This window comes from Salvelinus fontinalis, chromosome 5, assembly GCF_029448725.1.
Source record: "Salvelinus fontinalis isolate EN_2023a chromosome 5, ASM2944872v1, whole genome shotgun sequence".
Taxonomy (NCBI): Eukaryota; Metazoa; Chordata; class Actinopteri; order Salmoniformes; family Salmonidae; genus Salvelinus; species Salvelinus fontinalis.
In genome coordinates this window covers 35,641,268-35,666,461 of record NC_074669.1, presented here as the reverse complement: position 1 = coordinate 35,666,461, position 25,194 = coordinate 35,641,268, and the positions used below count along the sequence as shown (strand labels likewise).

At 43.6% G+C, this 25,194-nt stretch overlaps 1 protein-coding gene across 1 annotated transcript in view; it reads left to right on the top strand.

The window, feature by feature from the left end:
• Positions 1 to 1,115: 1,115 nt before the first annotated feature.
• The window catches only part of LOC129855522 (VWFA and cache domain-containing protein 1), an 83,410-nt gene continuing 59,331 nt past the window's right edge, over positions 1,116 to 25,194 (top strand). The window contains exon 1 of the mRNA XM_055923281.1: positions 1,116 to 1,663. Within this exon, the coding sequence (XP_055779256.1) occupies positions 1,412 to 1,663 (252 nt within the window). The 5' untranslated portion in view covers positions 1,116 to 1,411. The remainder of the gene's footprint in view (positions 1,664 to 25,194) is intronic.

Genomic DNA, 25,194 nt, shown 5'->3' with positions numbered 1-25,194 from the left:
CTATTCTCCAATCAGGGCTTGGAACAGAGTGAGGCCCTTTTTAAAGGCGGCTGTTGATTGGAGGTCATCAACTGGATGGAAGTAGGCATGTGGCAGCCCTTCTAAAGAATCACATGAAATGTATATTACTCTGAGCAGGACTTTACTGTCATTAGAAACCCATATTCTTCCAAACACAGTCACATCTTATTATCAGATCTCAGTTACATGCATAAAATACAGAGATCATTTAAATGACATACAGTATAGTATATGGAGTAGCCTAGAACCCGGTGTGTCTGTTCTGTGAATTACATTATGGACACTGAAGACAGTATGTTCTATGGGAGACTCCGGCCCCGGTTTTACTTGCTTTACATTATGGACACTGAAGACAGTATGTTCTATGGGAGACTCCGGACCCGGTTTTACTTGCTTTACATTATGGACACTGAAGACAGTATGTTCTATGGGAGACTCCGGCCCCGGTTTTACTTGCTTTACATTATGGACACTGAAGACAGTATGTTCTATGGGAGACTCCGGCCCCGGTTTTACTTGCTTTACATTATGGACACTGAAGACAGTATGTTCTATTGGAGACTCCGACCCCGGTTTTACTTGCTTTACATTATGGACACTTGAAGACAGTATGTTCTATGGGAGACTCCGGTCCTGGTTTTACTGGCTAGTTTCAATTTCACAAATGAGAAATGTAGCCTATTGTTGAGTTCCAGACCGACAAGGTAAGGATCCTGCGCAGCCAGTTGGTTCTCCCTCACCTGGGACGACTTTAGAGATTCTTGTTTTTCTGCAGTCAAAAGACTACAATATCCACCATTACTGCAGTAACATAGCAGTCAACCTAAAGCACCTAAAAAAGTGTTTTAGCCCTATGTAATTTCTATCTGCTTGATGAACATTTAAATAAAAACGATATTCCACAGTATTTGTCTATACTGTGGTTTGTTGTTTTATAAAATACTATGTTGCTTCTACAGATGTAGAGCAGCTATTGGTAGATCATATGTTCCAGCATATTGTTTTACAGTAGCCAAGTTGTTTTGGGAGATCGTTCTCCAAATACAATCCCAATCCATTCCCAACTCAAACGCCATGCCGTTGTTTTGCTGCCGTACTCCTACTTTCACCCCCATTGTGATTCTCGGGCTTACGCTGTACTGGAGTTGGTGCGGAGTGAGCAGGATCTATCGACAAATGCACAACTATCAGCGCTTTTATGGATTGTATTCTCCTACCTTCGTGGATTTCCAAAATATGAATTGATGTCGTCGTTTAAAGTCGAGGAATTTCGTCTTGAAATTAAGGCCAGGTATAGCTACGAAGTTGTGAAATAGTTCCCTTGGAAGTTTTTCTCACGGCTGCAAAGCGAATTTCCAGTTTACTATTCAACAACTACACCAGCCATCATATGGCGAGGCGAGTAGGGGGAGAAGGATCCGTGATTTTAACACGAATTCCATACACAAATTGGAATAAGAACGCGAGACTCCCCTGGTGTAACTTCATGGCTATTTTTTGGAGCTTTGTGGCAGTATTGTCGCTTCTATGTTGTGGATTTTGTGGCGCTGAAACGGAGTTTTCGATCTTGGAGGAGGCACAAGTTTTAGCCGTACAAATGAAAAAACTGTCCTCGCAGGAGCTTGGAGTCTTCACCATGCAGGTAACCACACTTTTCTGTTTCGATTTCTGTCAACATTCGACATTTTTTAAATATTCATTCAACAACATACTTTTTAATATTGTATGTAGTCCTAATTGCGCATTGTATCATGAATTGGTTCATTTGCAATCTACAATCGGCGAATTATTTTGCATTATCTTTAGTTGCTACATTGTTGCAGTGGTACACTATTGTAACTTTGTTGTCAGAAATGTAATTAATGTTCCATCAAACTATATCTATTACAGCCGCGTTCTTTCTTAGCTTGCGGTATATTTGCCTTTGAATGGCTCAGTAGCAACCATTCTGAAAGGCGTTCTCTTTGAAGGATATTGACAACGTTGCTGTGTAACAACAGTAACAGCACCTTGAAATAGTTGGTGTTGGGACACATTATCTGGAACTTTATCGCTTATAGGAAGGATTAATTGAAGGGGTCAGAGGATCAATTATTCTGATAACGTTGTTTACTGGCAGGATTTCAACATTGGTTAGACGGATTATCTTCTCAGAACCTTATTATTGGCGTGACAAATGTTTTTGGCGGCCTATAGCATAAAACACCCAAATTGGTGTGTGAATGGAGAGGGGAGGAAGAGGGTTTCTTTGAACTTCAAACACTTGGTTCACATTTCCCCCTCCTGTCACCACTGCTCCTATTCCAATGAATAGTATGACATTGCTACATATTAATTCATTCGATATGCCGATAGTTTGAATAAAAAACATAATATTTCAGCCGGATTTTTTTAAATTAAACGAATTAGTCGGCCTATACTTATTTTCCCTTTGCCTGATAGTAGGCTATGAGGAGAACACCAGTCATTAGAATGGTTGTTTATTTAATAGTTGTACATTTGAATTATAGTTGGATTGAAATGACTAGGCTACCTTAATTTTGCTTCCACATTTTGTGGACTGTGTAGTTATTTTGTAAATAATGAGTGTATTGTACACAATAGCATGCCATTACAGATTGATACTTAATTTTTTATAAACCTTTCTAAATATCCCAGAAAATAAATCTGTGTTATTTTAAATATAACCAAGACTACTTCTGTAATGGGAAACACTGTTTTGTATTGTTAATTTTGAAGGTAGTGTCTCTTGATCAACAAATGGCTAACCGACTATACTACAGTGGTGGCTGTGAGACATGTGGTGACAGGGGGTTGCTTCAGAGGCAGGCCCCATAGTTCTGGTCAGTAGGGGGCCCGGCCCAAATTGTGTTTCATCTCCCCACTACTCTTCATCCTACCACTGAGACCCAGCTTTCAGGCCTGCTCTGATCCCCGGAGCGTCCTTTGTCACGATTTCTCTTCTCTTGCCCCCTTCACAATTTCTCTCTCTCGTTCTATCTGTTTTTGTTTTGTTCTCTCTGTCTCTCTCTCTCTCTCATTGGCCTCACAATACCATATTATCCATTTTATTTTACAATTGATGTCTTTAAATATTCCTGCCTTTGCTGTGGTGTACTTCTAATGAGTGGACTGAATGAAAGCTCATAATCTGTCTTCTGGTTTGAGGCTGAGGTCTGTTTGTTTCTGATTTATCCCACAAAAACATTTCATGCCAAAATGTATTTTCATCGTTTCCCTTTAAAAAAAACATTTTTTTGCAACATTCTAGGTTGACTCATATTATTTGACAAGCTGTAAAAATCTAACTTGGCATTTTAGCTCATTTCTCATTTAATCCAGGTGTTGCTTTGATATAAATCTGTGTTTGGTCAGACCTCTTTGACCGCACAGCGAGGTGATGTGAATTAAGTCAATGCTGTAATCTGCCCATGTAAATAAATCCCGAGATGTGGCTATGGGATGGTAGCTCTCTGCCCTGACACCTGTGTGCTGCTGCTTAGTCAGACACGGTCTGGCCCGGGCCTGTTGCTCCAGGTGTGTAGAACGGTCTCTAGCAATGCTACCTGGGATTTTCCATATGCTGTGGTCAGGATGAGGTGCTCCAGCCATGGCGAAGCCAGGGGGAATATGACAGGGGAAAAAAGACAAGACGCACAAAATAATCTGATAAACCGGACAAAATTCCTGTGCTCATGGCGTGGTTTCTAACAGCGGTTTAGGCCAGTCTGTTTTTGCTCCTCTTTTAATTAACCAAACCTCACTTTGTCCTCTTAACTCCAAATCTGTGGATGTAATGCAACACCAACCAAACCCCATCCCCAAGCCCTGGTCTTGTTTGTAATTTGATGTGTGTCACTGCCCTGTCATGGTCTCTTGAGTCAATGGGTCAAATTGATGCAATCTGTCAGTGAGTTATTCAATTATCAAGGGAGCCCGGTAGCACAGGCAACCCTATGTTCTCAATCGTGTTTGTAACTTAATGCGTAGATAATCAAGTGCTTCTGTGGAGAGGAGCTTTGGCGATGAGTGAGTAGGCCTACCTCTGCAAGCATTTTTAGGGCATTTAGTGGTTGAAATTGTTATAATTTTGAATGAATAATTGTGGACCCAATTTTAGCTGGTTTTGAAGTTTAAAATCTTAAGTTAAACAAACAGATGTTGTGGTTGATATTTTTATACACTAGTGCAGTGGTCACCAACCGGGCGATCGACTGGTCGATCTTCAAGGCATTCCTCGTCAATCGCCAAACATTTCTGTAGAAAAGCTTGTGCTCTCTTTTTTAAACTTTTTTTTGTTGCGCTGTTGGCTGTAGGTGCACTTGATTCAGAAACCCTGCACGCTGGATCGGCAAAGTGTTCCCATTTTGAACCATTTAATTTGCAAACTCCTGCTACCTGGCAGACCGGGAGAGCTGTGGCTAAATGGGATAGCTCAAATCACCATGCCTACAGCTTGCACATCCCCGGCCCCAGCTAAGTTTGATACTAGCCTACTTGACATATCATAACTTTTAAAACGATGACCAGAGAGTCTGTCAAAGAATACAGCAAAGTGATGCTGTCTTTTTGTGAGTTCATGTTGAAGTTTTTATTCAGAACTGTCAACACTGTTTTTATTCAACACTTTTACTAAACATAAAACACACTTCTGCCTACTTCCACTCGTGCTTCCGCTGGAATGAATGAGTAGCCAAGTGTATCAATAGGCCTGCGTTTTATTATTAGCATCTCGTCGTGTCTATTTTAATATCAAGGAATATTTCACTTTCTTTCGTCATAGGAACAACATGAATTTGTGCCTGAGGCAGATGCAGTGCGAATTGAGTTTCGCCATCAGGTGGAGGACAATGTCCCCTCTCTGGTCAGTCTCACCAGAGAAAAGGAATGCGCAGGGACCGTGAGAGCTAGACCCTCTGCTGCTCTCTCCCTCCGCTCAGACTAATGCTGTGTTCAAGGCAACTGGGAACTCGGGAATCTCTTAAATTTGTGTTCAGCTGTGCCTCGCAAGTGCTACATGAACTGATCTATTTTGTTATCAAAGCCCAAGTTTTGAAATATGATATGGTCTGAGAAAAATATTGGCGGGCCGGGCATATAGCCGATATGCTGTGGTAATGTTTTAGGCCTACTCAACAAAACTCATTCCTACAGAACAGTTTTTAATAGGTTAATGTAAAAAAAAAAAAAATCAAGTCATGTTTAAAAAAAAATAAATCTGAGCAGTACATCTCTGCTTGCTAGGTGATGTTGACTCAGTAAATGTTGGTGGCCACTGTGCTAGTGGGTGTATTCTTTCTCAGCTGTTGAGACAGGCAGGTAGCCTAGTGGTTCGAGCGTTGGACTAGTAACCGAAAAGTTGCAAGATCGAATCCCCGAGCTGACAAGGTTATAAAATATGTCGTTCTGCCCCTGAAAAAGGCAGTTAACCCACTGTTCCTAGGACGTCATTGAAAATAACAATTTGCTCTTAACTGACTTGCCTAGTTAAATAAGGTTAATAAATTAAATAAAAAAACACCGACCCAGGCCTACAGTATAGGCTTTAGGTCCAGTTAGGCCTAGCGACCTAAGCAGAGCATAGGGAATGCATTATAAGCTTGGTTAGACCTCTCTCGACACATCCTATCTCTCACTCTCTTCCTCCCTCCCATTGGTCAAAACACAAACTATAAAATAGTAAAATGCACCAAAATATTCAGAATTCCTGATGTTTCTCTGCAGAGCAGCTTCAAGCTGACTATGCTCCTTTTGTAATGGCTTAGGTTGCTTTAAATCATGACACATATATTTTCTAAATTGCACTGTAGTAGATGATGCAGACCCCCCCCCCAAAAAAAACCCCCACAGAAGTACACTCAGAAAGATGGCTTCGTCTAGATCAGTATTGCCTGATCCTGTGGCGGTTACCGGCCCTGGCTCTCACATCCATCACTCTTAGCCGTGCTGGGGTAGAGTGGCTGGGTCTCTGTGGCGGTTACCGGCCCTGGCTCTCACATCCGTCACTCTTAGCCGTGCTGGGGTAGAGTGGCTGGGTCTCTGTGGCGGGCCTCCGGCTGTTGCCCTCCCGGCCCCCCGGCTACTTTACTCCCTTGCACATGTTTCTCTGACAGGGCGAGCTGCTACTCCTTTGTTCCAATGCCTGAACTCCCGCTGACCTCGCCTCTTAAAAGCTGTGTTCTGTTTGTTCAAAAGATCTCGAACGTTGTTACTGGGTGATCTTCCTTTTCGGGTTTATGGGCTCTCTGTCGTCCTGTCGTATTCTATTTTGTTTTACGTTGAAGCAGTTGGTTACGATTCCAAATAGCATTTGTTAATCGGCAAGGTTTAGGGACCAGTCTCGTTTACTTATTGGAGCAATTTAAGATGCGTGTGAAAATTTTTGGTTGTCAAGAAGAACCTAGTGAAATAGCTCAGCTCTGAAGCAGTATGCTCCCTCGCTTCCAATGCTGCAGGAGACTAGCCATGGCAACATTTTCAATACATGTGAGTTGCTTGTGTTTCAGCCTTGCTCCAGGCGGTGAGATACTCAATCCCCTTGTTTCAGCCCCTTTTAAACCCCCCCCCCCCCTCATCTCCCCCCCATCTCCCCTCGCCAAGGCCAGGAATTAATAAAATGGTGAACAGCGTTGTTCGAGATGAAGGATTGACGGTCCAGTCTCCAGAACACGGCTGTTTTCCAAATGTCACACTATATAGGCCCCTGTGGGCCCTTTTCAAAAAAAGTAGCGCACTATAAAGGGAATAGGGTGCCATTTGGGACATTCTCTCATCTGGTCTGGACAAAAGGAGTGAGTTACAGTATGACTACAGAGTTGAGCTCCTTTCCTTCCCGCCTGAGTTGACTGGTCTGGGCCAGCTGCTGGGTTTAAATCAGTTGGTACACTACGGCGTGGTAGACTAGATCATTTATCTGATGGGATTCCCACAACTGTTTTTGTAAAAGTATTTTTTTTTGTATGTTCGCAGACCAAATCGTTTTTAAGTTAGCTCGCTACCTCTTCTGTTTTTGCTCTTGTCCCCCCTCCCCCTGCGCCTCTCTCCCACCTTCCTGGTATCTTGTACAAACCGTCCCCTGGGATGCCATGCCAGAGTTAAGAATCAGGAGGGAATGTTCCTCTGCAACTGTCTCACTTAAATGGACCAAAACATTGGGCTATATTTTTGTTTTTCCTTAAAAACCGCCTGGCCTCCTTACATTCCTGAATTTCCTGACTTCAAAAAAAAATCAGTTCCATCAAAGCTATGTTCCCTTCGAGTGTCCGGTGATCAGTTAGTTAGGCCCAGAAACTGAAGTCGGGGTGGCCAGTAGCAAGAAATGGCACAATCCAGTTAGCCTAACACTCTCCTCTCAATCTCTCGCTCTCAGAAAAGGAGCTTTATGGTAGCCTGTCTTTGTGTGTGTGTGTGTGTCTCGGGGGGGATCCCTGTGTATAGATCCAGCACGCATGACCTAGTATAGCAGGGCAGAGACCTCTCCATACCACCCCTTCACTCACCACAATGGGCTCGGCTAAAATTAACTGAACTCCCCAAAAAAGAAAGAGGTAAAGAATAAGGAATGGGGGATGGGGAGGAGCAGGCACACTGTTGAGGGAAGTAGGGAGATCAATGGCTACCCTCCCTCCTCCCCCAGCCCCGTACGTTTGTTAGCTCTTGAGAATTCCCCAACCCCCCTCTTCTATTCTCTTCTCACTCTTCTTCAGGAGGCTTTGCATTCCCAATGAGGGGAGAGTTGGAGCCCCTACTGTTACGAGACCAGGTTGGTTTTCAGTCGCTAGCTTTGGCTCTGTTCTCACGAATTTAAGGAGAATATCGAGAGATGTAATGTGAACTTGCGTATTTTTTGACGTCTCAAACGCTACCGCCGGAGGCCGCATGCCACTTGCCCGACGGTTGCCCCCCCTTAAGCGGAGCAGTGTGAGCAGAATTGTCTCGTTTAGCTCAACGTTCATGAAGCAGAAAATCCTAATAGCAGATTATTTTCAAACAGCTGTAATGTATAGACATTTTCACAATATTTTCAACTTGTTTTATTGAGTTTTACCAGGAGATTGCAGTGACATACTGTTACGTTCTAAAAGTGTTGCTGTTTCTTAATAGATGTAAAGTCCCTGTTGAGGGGACCTGTGTGGTACCGGTTCAAATTTTTTCGGTGACGTAGGATGTGAAATGTAAAACCACTTGAAGCTGGGATGTCCGTCCTACCATTTTATTCGGTCTTCCGACTGTGCATTAACTCCTGGCTGAACCCGACCCCACAGCCACTGACAAAGCACATGCCCGCAGTCTTTACATCGTAACGCCGCAGGAGAGAGCGGTTCCATCGCTGTAACACATCCAGAGATCAATTTCTATAGCCATGAATTAAAACGAATCGTAGATTTTAAACGAAAAAGCACTCTTCGTCATAGATTAATATGAGATCAGAGGCGAGTTCCTCGTGATTTCAGGAAGCCAAGCTAGAGCTTTGTGAGACGTTCACAGCGATTAGGGCAGACGTTTTGATTAAGAGAGACCTTTAGTAAATATGCACATTTTCTATAACACTGAACTTAGAAATATGTATTTAACAGTTGTAAAGGAAGGTGATATCTTAGTTAGTTGTTTTATAAATAAATGTTGTTTGATATGCTAACATTATTTGCTAGCTAGTGTTACTGTCTTGCAAGCTACATTTAGCTAGGCTAATGCCTGTATTAATGAGATAATATGAATTGTCTGAACATGCTTGTGAATTGTTGCATTATTCAAGAATGTAATATGGTTTCATTGCATTATTCAAGGGTAGAGGAAACGCCCCTTGCATTGTTGAATAGTTCGCAAGCTTACTGGCTAGTCGGTGGCTACTGATATTTATGGGAAGTTTGGAGCTGCAGCGCAATAATGTCAATTTGGCAGGCACGACGAAAGGTAGAAATGAGGTTGTTGTCTTAGATTGAAATGTTTAAAGGTCAACTTCCCCATAGAACCAACTTCTCAGCTTTTAAATGGCCTATGTGGCATTGATATGAGTCAGAAATGTTAATTCTAGTGTCAAAATGGACTACAAAGTGTGACTAGGATAATTTTGGTATTAATGTCAGTCTCGTCCAAAAAGGAATTTGGTAAGTGACTGTCATGACTTGAGGGTTTGAATTACAATTATCTCAACAATTCATGTCCCCTTTTGCTTATTAACATGTGGTGGCACTGTGTTTTCTGGGAAAAGACTGGGCGAGTTCACTTTGCGTGGCTGAGACCTCTCCTTTAGGAGGATCAATTGAATGGTAAATGAGCAAAACCCCCGGCGTACCGTGCAAAATTGAATTCCCCAAACAACACAGTGCGATCAACACGATCTTTGGTCGTAACCTTCATGTGCAATGCACACATTGATCGGAAAATAGCTACTCTAGTGAAAATAGGCTTCCGTAAAGTTGTTCGACAATCAGATGGGCAGGATATGTATTACATCCCACGCTAGCTACAGGTTCTGCGGGCTGTCAAACGTGAGACTGTGCCTGGTGTTGGTTACGGTAGCTAGCTACACTGACCCAGAAAATATAAACGCAACAATTTCAACGGTTTTACTGAGTTACAGTTCATTAGGAAATCAGTCAATTGAAATAAAATTAATTAGGGCCTTAATCTATGGATTTCACATGACTCAGAATACAGATATGCTTCTGTTGGTCACATTTAAAAAATAAAAATAAAGTAGGAGCGTGGGTCAGAGAACCAGTCAATATCTGGTCTGACCACCATTTTCCTCATGCGGCACGTGGCACATCTCCTTCGCATTGAGTTGATCAGGCTGTTGATTGTGGCCTGTGGAATGTTGTCCCACTACTTCCCAAACATGCTCAACGGGTGATATCTCTGGTGACTATGCAGGCCATGGAAGAAGTGGGACGTTTTATCTTCCAGGAATTGTGTACAGATCCTTGCGACACGGGGCCGTGCATTTTCATGCTGAAACATGAGATGATGGCTCCGGATGAATGGCACGACAATTGGCCTCAGGATCTCATTCACGCTATCTCTGTGCATTCAAATTGCCATTGATAAAATGCAATTGTGGTCATTGCGTGTAGCTTATGCCTTCTCCATACCATAACGCCACGCCACCATGATGCACTCTGTTCACAACGTTGACATCAGCAACCTGCTCGCCCACACGACGCCACACACGTTGTCTGCCATCTGCCCGGTACAGTTGAAACCGGGATTAATCCGTAAAGAGCACACTTCGGTGGTCAACGATGGTGAGCATTTGGCCACTGGAGTCGGTCGCGACGCCAAACTGTAGTCGGGTCAAGATCCTGGTGAGGACGACAGCACGCAGATGAGCTTCCCTGAGACGGTTTCTGCCGGTTTGTGTAGGAATTCTTCGGTTGTGCAAACCCACAGTTTCATCAGCTGTCTGGGTGGCTGGTCTGACTCTCAGGTGACGATGCCGGATGTGGAGGTCCTGGGCTGTTGTGGTTACACTTGGCCTGCGGTTGTGAGGCCGGTTGGACTTACCGCCAAATTCTCTAAAACGGTGGAGGCAGCTTATGGTAGAAAAATTAACATAAAATTCTCTGGCAACAGCTCTGGTCAGCATGCCACTTGCAGGCTCACCTCAACTTGACAGTGTGTTGTGACAAAACTGCACATTTTAGTAGCCAGCACAAGTTGCACCTGTGTAAAGATCATTGTGTTGATTTCGCTCCCTTGATATGTCATTCTCTCAGGTGGATGGATTATCTTGGCAAATGAGAGAGGCTCACTAATAGGGACGTAAAGAGATGCGTCTAGAACATTTCTGGGATCTTTCATTTCAGCTCATGAAACATGGGATGAACACTACATGCTGCGTTTTGTGTTTTAGTTGATAATGTTAGCGAGTAGCAAGGTGTTGCAGAACGAGTCCTATGAAACGCGTTCCAGACACTGGTTCTTGCCATAACTGATTTTTGACAGTGGTTTTTTCCAATGTCCTCGGGCCCACGGTGTTTATAGTGGAAGTGACTTGGATGGTGTTCAGGCCCTGCTGATGAGCAGCCAAAGGAAAGTAAAAGAGATGTTTGGACTTGGTGGCGCAGGTCCTAATCCAGGACCTTGTCATCTTCCGTCTGGACTACTGCAACTTCCTGTTGGCTGGGCTCCCTGGTTGTGCCATCAAACCCCTGCAACTTATCCAGAACGCTGCAGCCCGCCTGGTGTTCATCCGTTCCAAATTCTCTCATGTCACCCCGCTGATCCGCACCTTCCACTGGCTTCCTTCCAGTCGAAGCTCGCATCCACTGTGAGACCATGTTACTTTCTCACAGAGCATCAAGAGGATCTGCCTCTCCCTAGCTTCAGGCTACGCTCAAACCCTACACCTCAGCCAGAGTACTCTGTTCTGCCACCTCTGGTCTCTTGGCCCTGCCACCCCTACGGGAGGGCAGCTCCCGCTCAGCCCAGTCCAAGCTCTTCTCTGTCCTGGAACCCAAATGGTGGAACCAGCTTCCCCCCGAAGCTAGGACAGCAGAGTCCCTGCCCGTCTTCCGAAAACATCTGAAACCCTACCCTCTTCAAAGAGTATCTTTAAATAGGAAGTGACCCTGGATGAACTCTGACCACTTGTCTCGCTGTAACACAATGTTGTTTGGCAGATGAAAGGATAAAAAGAGTGGTGGTCTTTCTTTGTATTTATTTATTTTTAGAAAGGAGTGTGGGGGGAAAATGGCTCACTGATTCGGAGACCACTTTCATACACAGACAAAGTTTGGACTAATTTACCATGCCTGCAACTTTTTACCTGCTATTTGTTATAAAGGGGCAGGGGCTAAAATACTTCATGATTCCTGCATTTTCACACCCTGTATCCAAAATACAGGAATCGGGTCCTGAATGGTTCTCTGCTTCTATACAGTAAATTAATTAGCACTTCAATTGTTTAACACCTTCCTAATTTGAAATGCAAACAGTCCCACTGGTTTAACACCCGCCACCCCTCCCAATCAGCCAATTACCCACTGATATGTATAGATCGGGGTACACATACAAGAAGGTGGTAAATAACCAGCTGTTTAAAAGGGGGTCATATAAACATCCTCTTCTATTTATTTATTTTTTTACAGGTAATATACCACATCTTCTTTCTGAAATGGGTAATAGAGTAGTGTTGGGTGCTTTGAGTGAGAGGGGAGACCAGGTGTGTGAGAGAGAGAGAGACACACACACAGCAGCAGCAGCTGTGTTTGGCTATCAGTGTCTCTAAGCTCAGAGCTCTGTCTGCCGAGGACTGGGTCATGCTATCTGGACTGACTCATTGGCTGGTTGGGTATGGCAAAACGGGCATTAGCAGCACCAAACGGGCCCGCTGCTCAACATCAAACTGTACATTTCCTCCTGCTACTACGTCAACATTACATGGCTGTCAGACGAATACAGCTCGTATGGGTTGGGCTGTATGGGCTGGCCGCTTTATGTGTCCCATTACGATCTGCTGGGTTGAGACTTTCTCTTTCTGTGTGTGTGTGTGTACGTTTATGACCCGACGAGTAAGAGGTGTGATTTATTTAGATGCAGGAAAGAGATTTGGCGGAGATATGCCTGTCTTGATTTGTAGTCCTCCCCCAGTCTCCTTTCCAGCACATTTATCACCTGATTTACTTAACAAAAGGCACATCTCAGTAGGTAGTCCAGGTATCCTCAAGACACATGGGTGGGGGTGGCAATTCCTATTTTGTCCCTCAAGGCAGGGGGGGGGGGGGGGTGATACCATCACAAATTCCCGATCAGACGATCTCCTTGAATGCCCCATTGTTTGAAATTAGCAGCTCTATTTTGCAACACTGTTTTGTTTTTACCCTTTTAGTGTGTGTACTTTACTGTATTTATACTTGGGATGTTATTTTTCAACTTTAAAAAAAGAAGATGATTGATGTCTTTAAGCGCCAGGCTGTGGTAAACTGGCAGTATATGGGTATAGCCTGGTACCCAGAACTACCCTCTGGCATTCTTTTCAGTGTGCGGGTTGAGTAGCTGCTGAGTTGGGTTGACTACCCAGTCTGTAAGAGGCTTGTAGGACAGATGTTAGTTCAAATCAGATTTTATTTGTCACTTGCGTTGAATACAACGTGTGTAGAACTTACAGTGAAATGCTTTTTTTCTTTCTTTCCCAAACCAACAATGCAGTAAAAAATAATAATATATATATATATCTCTAAAGAAATAAAAGTAACAAATAATTGAAGAGCAACAGTAAAATAATAACAGCGAGGCTATATACAGGGGGGTACCGGTGAAGAGTCAGTGTGCGGGGGCACCGGTTAGTCGAGGTAATTGAGGTGTTTGTCCGTGCCAAGGCTGGTGGGCTGGCTGGTCCTGTGCCAACGCGCCTCTAGCAGAGCCTTGGGGACAGCTTGTGTCAGTCCCCGGTCCCTGGCGTCTGCTGAAAGAGCTGGTGTGTGTGTGTGTAAAGGAGGCTTGGAGAAAGACACCGAACACTGTGGGAATGCAGGTGGGCTGTAAAAGTGTGAATGCATGTGTGTGTGTGTTTTTAACGAGGCCTCTATCCTAGTGTTTTTGGTTGGCTGCAGTGTGAGGGGGAAAGCCATATGGAGTATTCCAACATGAGAGGCTAGCTGTCATATGTTTCCTGCATCATCGGAATTGAAGCACGGGCTCGCTGTCTCTCCCTCCCCCTGTGTCTCTACCCTTCTTTCTATTGCTCAAGGTGTGAAATCCTTTCACGATTTGCATTCGAGAAACGTGTCGATGTCCCCGGGGCGTTCTCTTTTGGTGCATTTACATTGAGTTGTACCCCGTTGTGTTACCCAAAAGGCATCAGGCTTTCGTCTGCCTGGGCCACGGCTAACTCTTCAGCTCCACTATATGCTCCGCAATGTGATGTTTTACTCTGGCCGCGTTGTTTTTGAGAGTGGAACAGCATTCTACCTGATTCTATTTTACCTACTGTACAGTAGCATATTCATCAATTATGCGGAAGTACAATAACTTTGGTCCAGTTTTTCGCGGGTACTCTTTAAATTGTTGCTAGGTGTTGTATTAAATTATATTCTAATTTCACAAGTTGGCTTTTGTTTACATTGTGAACGTAGCTAGTCAATATAGCTAGCGTGCTAGTAGTAGCTTCTTGATTTCATTCATCTTAATAAAACAACCAGTGGCGTATAGTCGAGGCCATGTACAACAAAGCTAGAATGCTCACGTCATCCATCGAGAATTGAACCTCTCTGATTCTTGAGCGTGGACACTGCCATTGGACATGGCGCAACGCGAGTGCGTCACGGGCAGTGCCGGACGACCGGTGGCTGTAGTGTAACTGTGAACGTTAATACCTTCTTGAATGATGCGGAGGTTGTCGATTCTGCTTGCCACGTGTCTTTAGCGTCACACTCCTGGTGTATACAATGACCCCAGAGCTTACAATAACGTAAAACACTGGTGTGTGGGGGTCTCAATGGAAAAACCAAATATCTGTCTCAACTTTCTCTCACACACAACCTCAATGACAGTGTACCCACAATAATGATTGTGACTGACTAGCTGAGAGAACCCGGCCTATTTTGGGAGATTTCCCTGTATGCTCGCTGTCAGTCGACTGTGTTTGACACATGCAGACACAACAACAGCTCGCTTCGCTTCACATATCTCACGCCACATCTTTGTGTGTGGTGAAATCATTCACCAATTCCCCCTCGCTTTGCTTTATCCTTGGGTAAAATGTTCCCTAATGTGTTCCAGCTACCTGGAACGCAGTGAAACACTGCACTGATGTTTTCCTTGTTCTCATTCCATTCAGCTGGTAATCCAATGTTGAAGGACCTTAGCCACGGGGTCTGGTGCGGTGCGCTATAGATTGCTAGTGTATTGTATTTGCCTCTGTCTTTTCTCTGCGTTGGTTATCTCAGCTGAGTCTGGCACCCGCTGGGTTAAAGCCAGGATTTGGCACGTCTTATCGTCCTTCATCCAGACGCCATTGTTGTGTGGGTTTACAACAAAGGATTAGGTGTGACAGTTTGTCAGAACGCCGGTGCTTCCAGTGGGCATTTCAACTCGCGCCAAAACCAACAGCTGGTCATTTCCATGTGAAAAGACCCATGAGCACCTAGGTGAAGTTTATAGGAGCAGATCAAATTGGGTGTCAAATGAAAGATAAGAGTCTCTCTTTTGGGGGGGGGAAATGAAGGCATAGATACCATTTTCCATCTGAAAAAGGTGTCCGTAAGTAATAGCTTTGATTTCTGGTCAAGCAGATTGGAAAGAGGTCTTAGAAAAGATCTACCAGGAAGTCACAATAATGTTGAAGTAAATACCCCTGCCAACTAATAGTCACACTTTTTTTGGAGAAATGCTTTGCCTTCTGTAAGTTTGAGAAACAGTGCCTTGTAACGCTACCAAAAACTAGGGGTGCACGATATATCGGTGAACATATCGGACGATATTAGCTAAAAATGCCCACATCGGTATCGGCCCGATGTCGAGTTTAACGCCGATGTTAAAAAAAAAAACGATGTCAAAGCTACTGTGCATACCTATATAACGTACATGACGTAATGACGCTACGTAAATGTTTGCACTGCACGTGCAACACAGCGTTCCTAAACTAGCCCGCAATGTCTGCTGTGTGGATCGAGCAGTCATTTGAAAGAGTAAGAAAATTTCAGCGAGACAACTCAGACGAAATCCATTAAAGCCAAGATAATGGGATTCATTGACCTTGGCAATCAACCGTTCTGTCGTGTGTGATGTTGGCTTTCGCCGACTGGTCGAGCACCGGTACACACTACCAAGTGCGCTATTTTTCAGATGTTGCCCTACTGGATTTACACAGTAATAGCGTCACTGCTATTAGCTTCACAACATACATACTATGGAATGCCGTTTGGGTCTTTTGCGTGTCGAAATGGATACAGTAGCTCTGTCAAAGCTGTACAGAAAAGTCTGCAAACAAACACCGGGACACGAACAATGTGTTTTACATTACCGCGTTGGCAATAAAGCATCATTTGTTTGACCTCAACTTCTGGGGTAGCTAGCTTTAACTTGGTACCTAGCTAGCACCAATACAACCAGCCTGAAAACAATGACCAGTAGGAACTGCAGTCATTTTCATTATTCTTATTGGTGCAACGGATCACACAACTCACGGTTCAGATCGGATCACGGTTTTGAGTCACGGATCGCATCGTTTTTCAGATCAGCATTAAAAAGGGAGACGAATAACTTTGCTTTCCATTTATTACTTAAATTCCTTGCTTTAAGTGTTCTTTTTCAAAGTTAAAATAAAATCTTGAAATAAAATGGTCAATACTCAATTGTTAAAGTAAAGTGCAATATGAGGCATGATACCTTCTTCCTTTGAACAATAGTGAATTCAAAAAAATATATATATTATAAATATAAAAAGATAAAAAATAAAAAAAAGCAGACCTGAGCTTATAACTTCAAATCAAAAACATTTTTCAAAAAGATGAGGATGTCTACATTGTCTGGGGAGAGGGTAGACCTCTTTGCAGTCACTATGTCCCCTGCGGTGGAGAACAAACTCTCGCTGGGAACTGAAGTGCCAGGCACTGCCAGGTAGCATCTTTCCATCATGGCAATGTGAGGGTATTTGCACTCATTGCTTTTCCACCATGCCAGTGGATCACCATCCACTGGAATGCCGCTCGCTGCCTTGATGGATGCCACCTCCTCTTTGGTGTTGGCAAACGTCTTGCATGCATCCTTGCTCGCAAAGGTCTCCCCGAAAAGCTCCTTCGTTGCCAAATTATTTTGAAGGAGGAGATGCGTCTGAGTCTGCTCCTGTCGGCTCTGTGGCTTGACCCTGCAGAAAAAAAATACTTGATCTATTAACCTAACTAAATATTTATTTTCATATTTCATAGAACTATAATTGTGGCAATAACATTTAATAAAAGCCATTATTCCAATTAAAAAATGGAATATTCTAATAGCAAAAGCATAGACTAAGATTAGACTGCAGTATATTTATTAAGTCATTCACTTTTTTTTTTCTCTCTTCAGTGGCCACAGTCTGTGGTGAGATCACTGTATGTCCTCCGGTGTAGTGCAGGGTCTAGGTGAGACAGGGACTGGAACAGGCAGGGACTGGAACAGACAGGGACTCGAACCTTTGGAACCAGTGCAGTCGATCTATGAAGGTATTCCTGTACTTTAAGGGGGGGGGGGGGGGTGTATCTGGGGCTCAGGTCCTCTCTTATGGCAGCATTTTCATCTCTAGTGGTGGTGCGTCTTCCTCACTTGGGGCCATGGATTGTAGAATCGTTGTTTTCAGAGGTAGGATCATGGACACAGACAGTGCAGTGTCAGTGCTCAATAGGGTTGTAACTGTTTTTGAGGGGTTTGAGCACCTGGAGGACCTCCTCTGCCACTTTCACGTCATCAGACAAGGTGACGACGTCTTTGTTCTTTTCAGGGTTTTGTCTGTCAGTGCAGACTGCTGCTCAAGATAGCTCTCCAACGTGTCATAAGTGGAGTTCCATTTTGTTGTGACATCGTGTATGAGCGTGTGGGTCGGTAGCTGTGACATCGTGTATGAGCATGTGGGTCGGTAGCTGTAACATTTCTTGCTTGGTCTTAAGCACATGAGCGGCTGTTGTGCTTCGGTGGAAAAAGGAAACCACCTTCCTGATCCTCCCAAGGAGGTCGGTCCATCTGGTTGACTGAGATTCCCCTTTGGGATGCTAAATTGATCACATGTGCAAGCTATCTGTGGCCCCAGTCCAGCCTCTATCACTGCATTTACTTGGTTCTTGGCATTATCTGTGGTGGTTGGGATATTGCTATTGGGCCTCTGTAGCTTCCACTCTGCTACTGCTCTTAGCAGTACCTGCGGCAGATTTGTGCCTGTGTGACTCTCATAGAGGGGGCGTGTCTGTAGCGCCAGACTTTGCATCTACCACTCCTCTGTGGTGTAGTGAGCAGTCACAGTCACGTAGCTTTCCGTTGCCCTGAAGGTCCACCCGTCTGTGGTGAGGTCAACAGAGGATATCTTGGATAGTTTGTCGGCAATTTTGATCTTTTCCTGTTCATAAAGATCTGGCACGATCTTCATACTGAAGTGGGGGCGTGAGGGGATTTCCTAGCGTGGCTCAAGCACCTTTACCATATTTTTTAAAACCCTTTGTTTTCCACAACAGAGGATGTCTGCAGCGATAAACATCCCAAGAGATTTGGTGATGGCTTCAGCCCGGTCGGATTCTATAGCAAAGGGTTTAAATGCCGCGGGGAGAAGTTGTCTCTTGGCTGAGTTGGCTCCCGCCACTGATACACCAGGCTGATGACGCTTTAACTGTGTGGCCACGCTCGATGTATTTCCATGATCAAACAGCCAACTTGTGGCACGATGGCTGCAAACCGTAATGGTGTTGTCCACCACCCTTCTTCCGACATCATATTTAACAGGAAAGCCTTTTCCAGTTCCACTTTTCCAGTTCCAGACTTTTCCAGTTCTTCAGCTCTTCCACTGCTCTTTTTTTACTTGGCTTTTTGCAACGCGAGAATCCAGGATCGATTCGTTGGGATTCAACGTTCCCCGTTCACGTGAACAGTACACACAACTGCTTTTTAAAATAATCAAATCAGCCTTTTTGGCTTCAGAGTAAAACACAGCACGTATCTGTCTTTATTTTTTCACTGCGACTCTGCATCGAGATTTAGGGAATTATTACTTTAAAAAGTAACAGCGGCAGTAAAACCTGTGTTTCACACTATGATGGTTGAACTTTGCAATTGATCTGCGGTTCACATGCGTGCCGAACCATGGGGGGGTGATCCATACGGATCAACTACGGTCCGTTACACCACTAATTCTTAGCAATTATTTAGGTATCGTTGTGAGTAAGTATTTTTGTTCGCCTATTGAAATTGAACTTCAGTTAATGAAAATACATAGCTAGCCAGCTACTTAACCTGTTGGGGATGGGGGCGCTGTTTAGACTATTTATGCTAATGTGGCTAATTTTTTAAACGGCTTCCCACAAAATCCTTGATCGTACAATATGCATATTATTATTATTATTGGATGGAAAACAGTCTATAGTTTCTATAGGAGTTGAAATTTTGTCTCTAAGTGGAACAGAGCCCATTCTACAGCAATTTCCCTGACATGGAGTCAGATTTGAGAAATGTTGGCCACTTTTCTGAAGTCAGTTAAAAGGGCACTGTCGTTGCTATGACTATACGGACACTTCTTACGTCTTCCCCTGGATGCCTTTACGTGATGACGATTCCAACGGGCTCGATTGCGCGTTCACAGGCCCTACAAATGAAAAAACTCTGAAGCTAGTCATTCTTTGGGAGCTGCGTAACGCGCGTGGAAGACACCGACCCTCTCCTGTTCCAAGCGTTAGTTTAGCCTGTTATATTTCTCCGGTCATCTTTTCACTCGTTATAGGAGTTACAAACATCACAAAGTAGTTAATTTAAAGCGTTTTATAGCAATTTATATCCGTTTAGTGCGATTTTGGGACATTTATTTTTGCAACGATGTGAAAAGTTGGGCACGCTTTTCAGTTCATCCCGAACGTAGTTGACATTTCCACATGGCAAGAGGACAGCTTTCCACCAAAAGACGATTTCTCCCAAGAAAGGATCCTTTGCCCAAGATACTGATGGAAGAACAGCTCAAGGTAGGACATTTTTATTATGATAAATCGTGTTTCTGTCGAAACATTTTAGTGGCTTAGGACGCCATGTTTTTTGACGTAGCTTCGCTTGGCGCAAACTGTATTGAAAAGTAAGGATAAATTAAAAAATGTAATAACGCAATTGTATTAAGAATTAAATTGTCTATCAATCCCTGTCCACCCTATATTTTTTAGTCACGTTTATGAGTATTTATGTATAAGAGTAGATCACTGTCTAAGTGGCGCAAGGACAAATTCTGACCAGCTGAGTTACATTTCACATTGTCTAACCATGATTTTGGTGGCTAAATATAAACATTTTCGATCAAACTGTATATGCATGTTGTAATGTGATGTTACAGGAGTGTCATCGGAAGAATTCTGAGAAGGTTAGTGAAAAAATTAATATCTTTTGGCGATGTTGACTTTTATCGCTCACTTTGGCTAGAATCAATGCTGGGCTGCTAATTGCTATGTGCTAAGCTAATATAACGATTTATTGTGTTTTCGCTGTAAGACACTTAGAAAATCTGAAATATTGTCTGTATTCACAGGATCTGTGTCTTTCGATTCGTGTATGCTGTGTATTTTTACGAAATGTTTGATGATTAGTAGTTAGGTAAACACGTTGCTCATTGTAATTATTCTAGTCCATTTGTGACGGTGGGTGCAATTGTAAACTATGCCATCTACCTGAAATATGCACTTTTTTCTAACAAAACCTATCCCATACCATAAATATGTTATCAGACTGTCATCTAATGAGTTTTTTTGTTGGTTAGGGGCTATAAATATCTTAGTTTAGCCGAATTGGTGATGGCTACTGGTGTTGGTGGACAAATAAAAGATGGTGGATTATGCTAATGTGTTTTTAGGTAATAGATGTACATCTTTACATATTGTGTCTTCCCTGTAAAACATTTTAAAAATCGGAAATGTTGACTGGATTCATAAGATCTGTGTCTTTCATTAGCTGTATTGGACTTTAATGTGTGAAAGTTAAATATTTAAAAAAAATATTTTTTTTGAATTTCGCGGCACTGGTTTTTCAGTGGGGGGGGGGGGGGGGGTGCCGCTAGCGCCACGCTGATCCTAGACAGGTTAACCCTGTTGCCCGAAGCTAACGTTATAAGCCGCCAGCTAGCTTCATCTGGCTAGTGAGGCTCGACCGGACTGTGGGTTGTGTTGTGAAGCTAGCCACAATAAGGATCAGGCACAATAGTGGAATTTGCGGTTTGTCTTCAAAATAAAAGTATGTCATTGACAGTGATGCAAATGAATACAAATAGTAGAATTATGCCATACTTTTATTTTGAAGGCTAAACGCAAAGTCCACTATTGTGGCTAATCTTTAATGTAATAATTATGTATACTACAGATCAGGGACCCGTTATGCAGTGCCATTGCTGTAATTCTGTTACCGGGTGTAAAATCACTTCACTTACTGTAGTCCAATAACCAATATATTTTTGTTCAAACTCAAGTGGTGCTTTTCAACTGTAACACCTGTTTTATACTTGTGTATGATGTAATACTATGGAAATAGTTTCTGTAGTTAGACTTGTGCAGAGCAGAATCAACAACCCCTGCATAATCAAAACAGTTCCTTTTTGAGAAGGTGTTATCAATCGAAGGTGTAAACAGTTAGACATTGTTATGGAAATGGACCCGAAAAGCCCCAGCGGCCTTGACTTTGGCCCAAGTCAGAGCAGGCCCACTAAAGCCATGGTCCAGTATCATGCTTGCAGATACCCATAGACCTCTAGTCACTGCGCTAACGCTAGTTAGCATCTTCCTTCAAACCGCACGCGTAGACATAGAAATGGTATCCACGATTCTGACTCTGGGGATGTAGATTAAGGGCCTCGTTGTCAAAATCGTGACGTTTTTTTGGATGCTTGGTCGCATAAACAGAGGGAGATTTTGTCTTTGCACCTTCACGGTTCTTTGTAAATTGTTTTATAGTCGTCCTTATGCATAGTTGTACGGTTTGCTAAACGTGGAAATCACTTTTTTTTGGCATACATTTTTTATGTCTCGGCGTACATTTACATTTTTAGTAATTTAGCCAATGTACTTATCCAGAGCGACTTACAATAGTGAGTGCACACATTGTCGTACTTTTGTGTAATTCCGTTTACCATGGAATTTCCCAGCTGCAACACATCTCTAGATTCTCTCTCGGCTCCCAGCTCTCTCTCTGTCTCTCTCTCTCTGTCTCTCTCTCTCTGTCTCTCTCTCTCTGTCTCTCTCTCTCTGTCTCTCTCTCTCTGTCTCTCTCTCTCTGTCTCTCTCTCTCTCTGTCTCTCTCTCTCTCTGTCTCTCTCTCTCTCTCTCTCTGTCTCTCTCTCTCTCTCTGTCTCTCTCTCTCTCTCTGTCTCTCTCTCTCTCTCTGCCTCTCGCTCTCTCTGCCTCTCTCTCTCTCTCTCTCTGCCTCTCTCTCTCTCTCTCTCTGTCTCTCTCTCTCTGTGTCTCTCTCTCTCTGTCTCTGAAGGGAGAAAAGCAAACATACGTTTATTTTTAATGAGAAGCCTGGTAAAAATGTTGAAAAAATGTTATTTCAATACTAAATGTCTCACAGCCGTGCTAGATAGAGCTGTGTGGTTTCGTTATTGCTGCTGTGCTAGTTCTGAAGCACAGGCCCTTTCTCTGCCTCCAGCTCTTCCCCTGCTTTTCTCGGTCCTTCCTTCCTCCATCTCCTTTTGTTGTAGCCTTTAGGTTGGTCGAGATGAAGCTCATTGTCCCATAGGAAACAGTACGGGTGATTAGTTTTATCCTTATATAGGAACATCCCATCAACATCTGTCAATGTTCCTACTGTCTGGTGCGTGACTGTGAAGTAGACTGGTGTCTTTCCATGCAGTTCCTTGGTTGATAAAGTACTTCCCTCCCCTCTCAGCTCAACCATGGCCGGGTGGATGGAGATTCTCTCTGTGTGTGTGTGTGTGCGCATTCATTGAGTTGTTTACCTGTGTTCTTTGGCATTGTGGTTTCCTGCCGCATAAGGGGCTCGCCGCTCGTAATCCTTCTCTGAAGCTCTAATTAATTTATCAGTGTGCGTGTGGATGTGACGCCAGCAGCTGTCACAGTCTAGTGGCTGCATGAACAGGTCGGAGTTGGAATGACCAAACGTCTTCTAGGGATGTGTGAGCGGTGCGCGCGTTTCCTTTATTTGCCTAGACTGGGCTGATGTTTTCCTTCCTTGCTCACCACAGTCCCTTTCCTTTCCCCTTAGCACCCTTGCTAGCCAACACAAATTGTATGGGGAGTTAATCATGTCTTGTGCAGTGCTAGACTAATGTCAAACTAGGACACGCGGCAAGGCCAGGCCAGGAATTGCTAAGCTAGGCTATCAAATGCTAGCAAATGCTACATTAAGCAAGCGTTTTGCTATCAAGGCCAGGGAAGGTTCTCTATGTATAGGTGATGTCTTGCAGGCTAAGTCACAGTAGGTTTAGTGTTGGCCATGCCAGACCTAAGTATGACGACGCAGTCAGACCTCCTCCTGTAGGGTGGATCACCTCTTCTCGTGATCGTCAGATTCCAGAACTCCATAACTGGCCTCACAGTGTGTGAGTGAGTCCTAAATAACAAAGCAGAGTTCGACTGATTAATCGGCATGGCCGATTTTAATTAGGGCCGGTTTCAATTTTTCAAAACAATCGTTAATCAGCATTTTTGGATGCCGATTTACATTGCAATCCACGAGGAGACTGCGTGGCAGGCTGAGCACCTGTTACGGGAGCGCAGCAAGGAGGTAAGGTGCTAGCTAGCATTGAACTTATCTTATAAAAAACAATAAATCTTAACAATCACTAGCTAACTACACATGGTTGATATTACTAGTTTATCTATCTTGTCCTGGGTAGCATATAATCAGTGCAGTGCCTGTTAATTTATCATCGAATCACAGCCTACTTCGTCAAATGGTTGATGATTTAACAAGAGCGCATTCGCGTCAGGGTATATGCAGCAATTTGGCCCGCCTGGCTCGTTGCGACCTGTGTGAAGACCATTTCTTCCTAACAAAGACCGTAATTTTTCATAATTATGACATAACATTGAAGGTTGTGCAATGTAACCGCAATATTTAGACTTAGGGTTGCCACCCATTCGATAAAATACGGAATGCTTCCGTATTTCACTGAAAGAATAAACGTTTTGTTTACGAAATTATAGGTCATTCATATGGTCAAATCCAGAAACTAAGGCTCGTATTTCTGTGTGTTTATTATAATTAAGTCAATGATTTGATCGAGCAGTCTGACTGAGCGGTGGTAGGCAGCAGCAGGCTCGTAAGCATTCATTCAAACAGCACTTTCCTGCGTTTGCCAGCAGCTCTTAGCAATGCTTGAAGCACAGCGCTGTTTATGACTTCAAGCCGCTGAACTCCCGAGATTAGGCTGGCAATACTATAGTGCCTATAAGAACATCCAATAGTCAAAGGTATATGAAATACAAATGGTGTAGAGAGAAATAGTCCTATAATTCCTATAATAACTACAACCTAAAACTTCTTAACTGGGAATACTCATGTTAGAAGGAACCACCAGCGTTCATATGTTCTCATGTTCTGAGCAAGGAACTTAAACGTTAGCTTTTTTACATGGCACATATTGCACTTTTGCTTTCTTCTCCAGCACTGTGTTTATGCATTATTTAAACCAAATGGAACATGTTTCATTATTTATTTGAGACGAAATGTATTATATTAAGTAGAAATAAGTGTTCATTCAGTATTGTTGTAATTGTCATTCTATATCGGCTTTTTTTGGTCCTCCAATAATCGGTATCGGCGTTGAAAAATCATAATCGGTCGACCTCTATAACAAAGACCCCGAAACTACAGCCAGACAAGATCTCACACCACACGCTGAAAGTGGAGGACGAGGACCACCCCAGGACTACTGCTCATCCCTTTCTTCTCTCCCTCCCTCTCTTGCTCTTTCTCCCTTCTCACGTGTTCTGATGTTCTCTGTTGTGCTTCAGAGAGAGAACTTCAGGCCAGTACTGTGCTAGATTCTTCTGAAGTAGCTTGGCAGTTCTTTCTGAGTGTCGAAATGGTAGGGGAGCGGTTGGCTTTGTCCTCTGGGGTGGTTTGAGCCGGGGCCTTTAACAAGCCTTCAGGACACCGTGTGTTTGCCTTGTTAGACTTTTGTTAAACACGTTCTCTGGGACATTTGATCAGAATTTACTCTATCTGGAAAAAACGCTTACTTCCTCAAAGTATGTTGAAAAGTTACATTTCCCACATACGCCGTATAGCAGGATGGATAGATGCCATTTCTGTTCTTTCAGCCTCTCATTCGTCCTCTTTCCCTCCTTCTTTCCCCACCCCTCATTCACCTCATATCTCTCTCTTCACAGTGAAAGACTCCAGTATGGGGTGTGTCACCAGAGTGTGACTCTGTCTGGCACTGCCACGGCGGCTGGCTGGCTGGCTGACACGGGGGTCTAGCTAGCGGCTGGCACGAGGTCTCTCCTCTACAGAAGGTGTGGGTGAGACCCTGGGCACAGGGCAACCTGGCCTGGCAGGCCC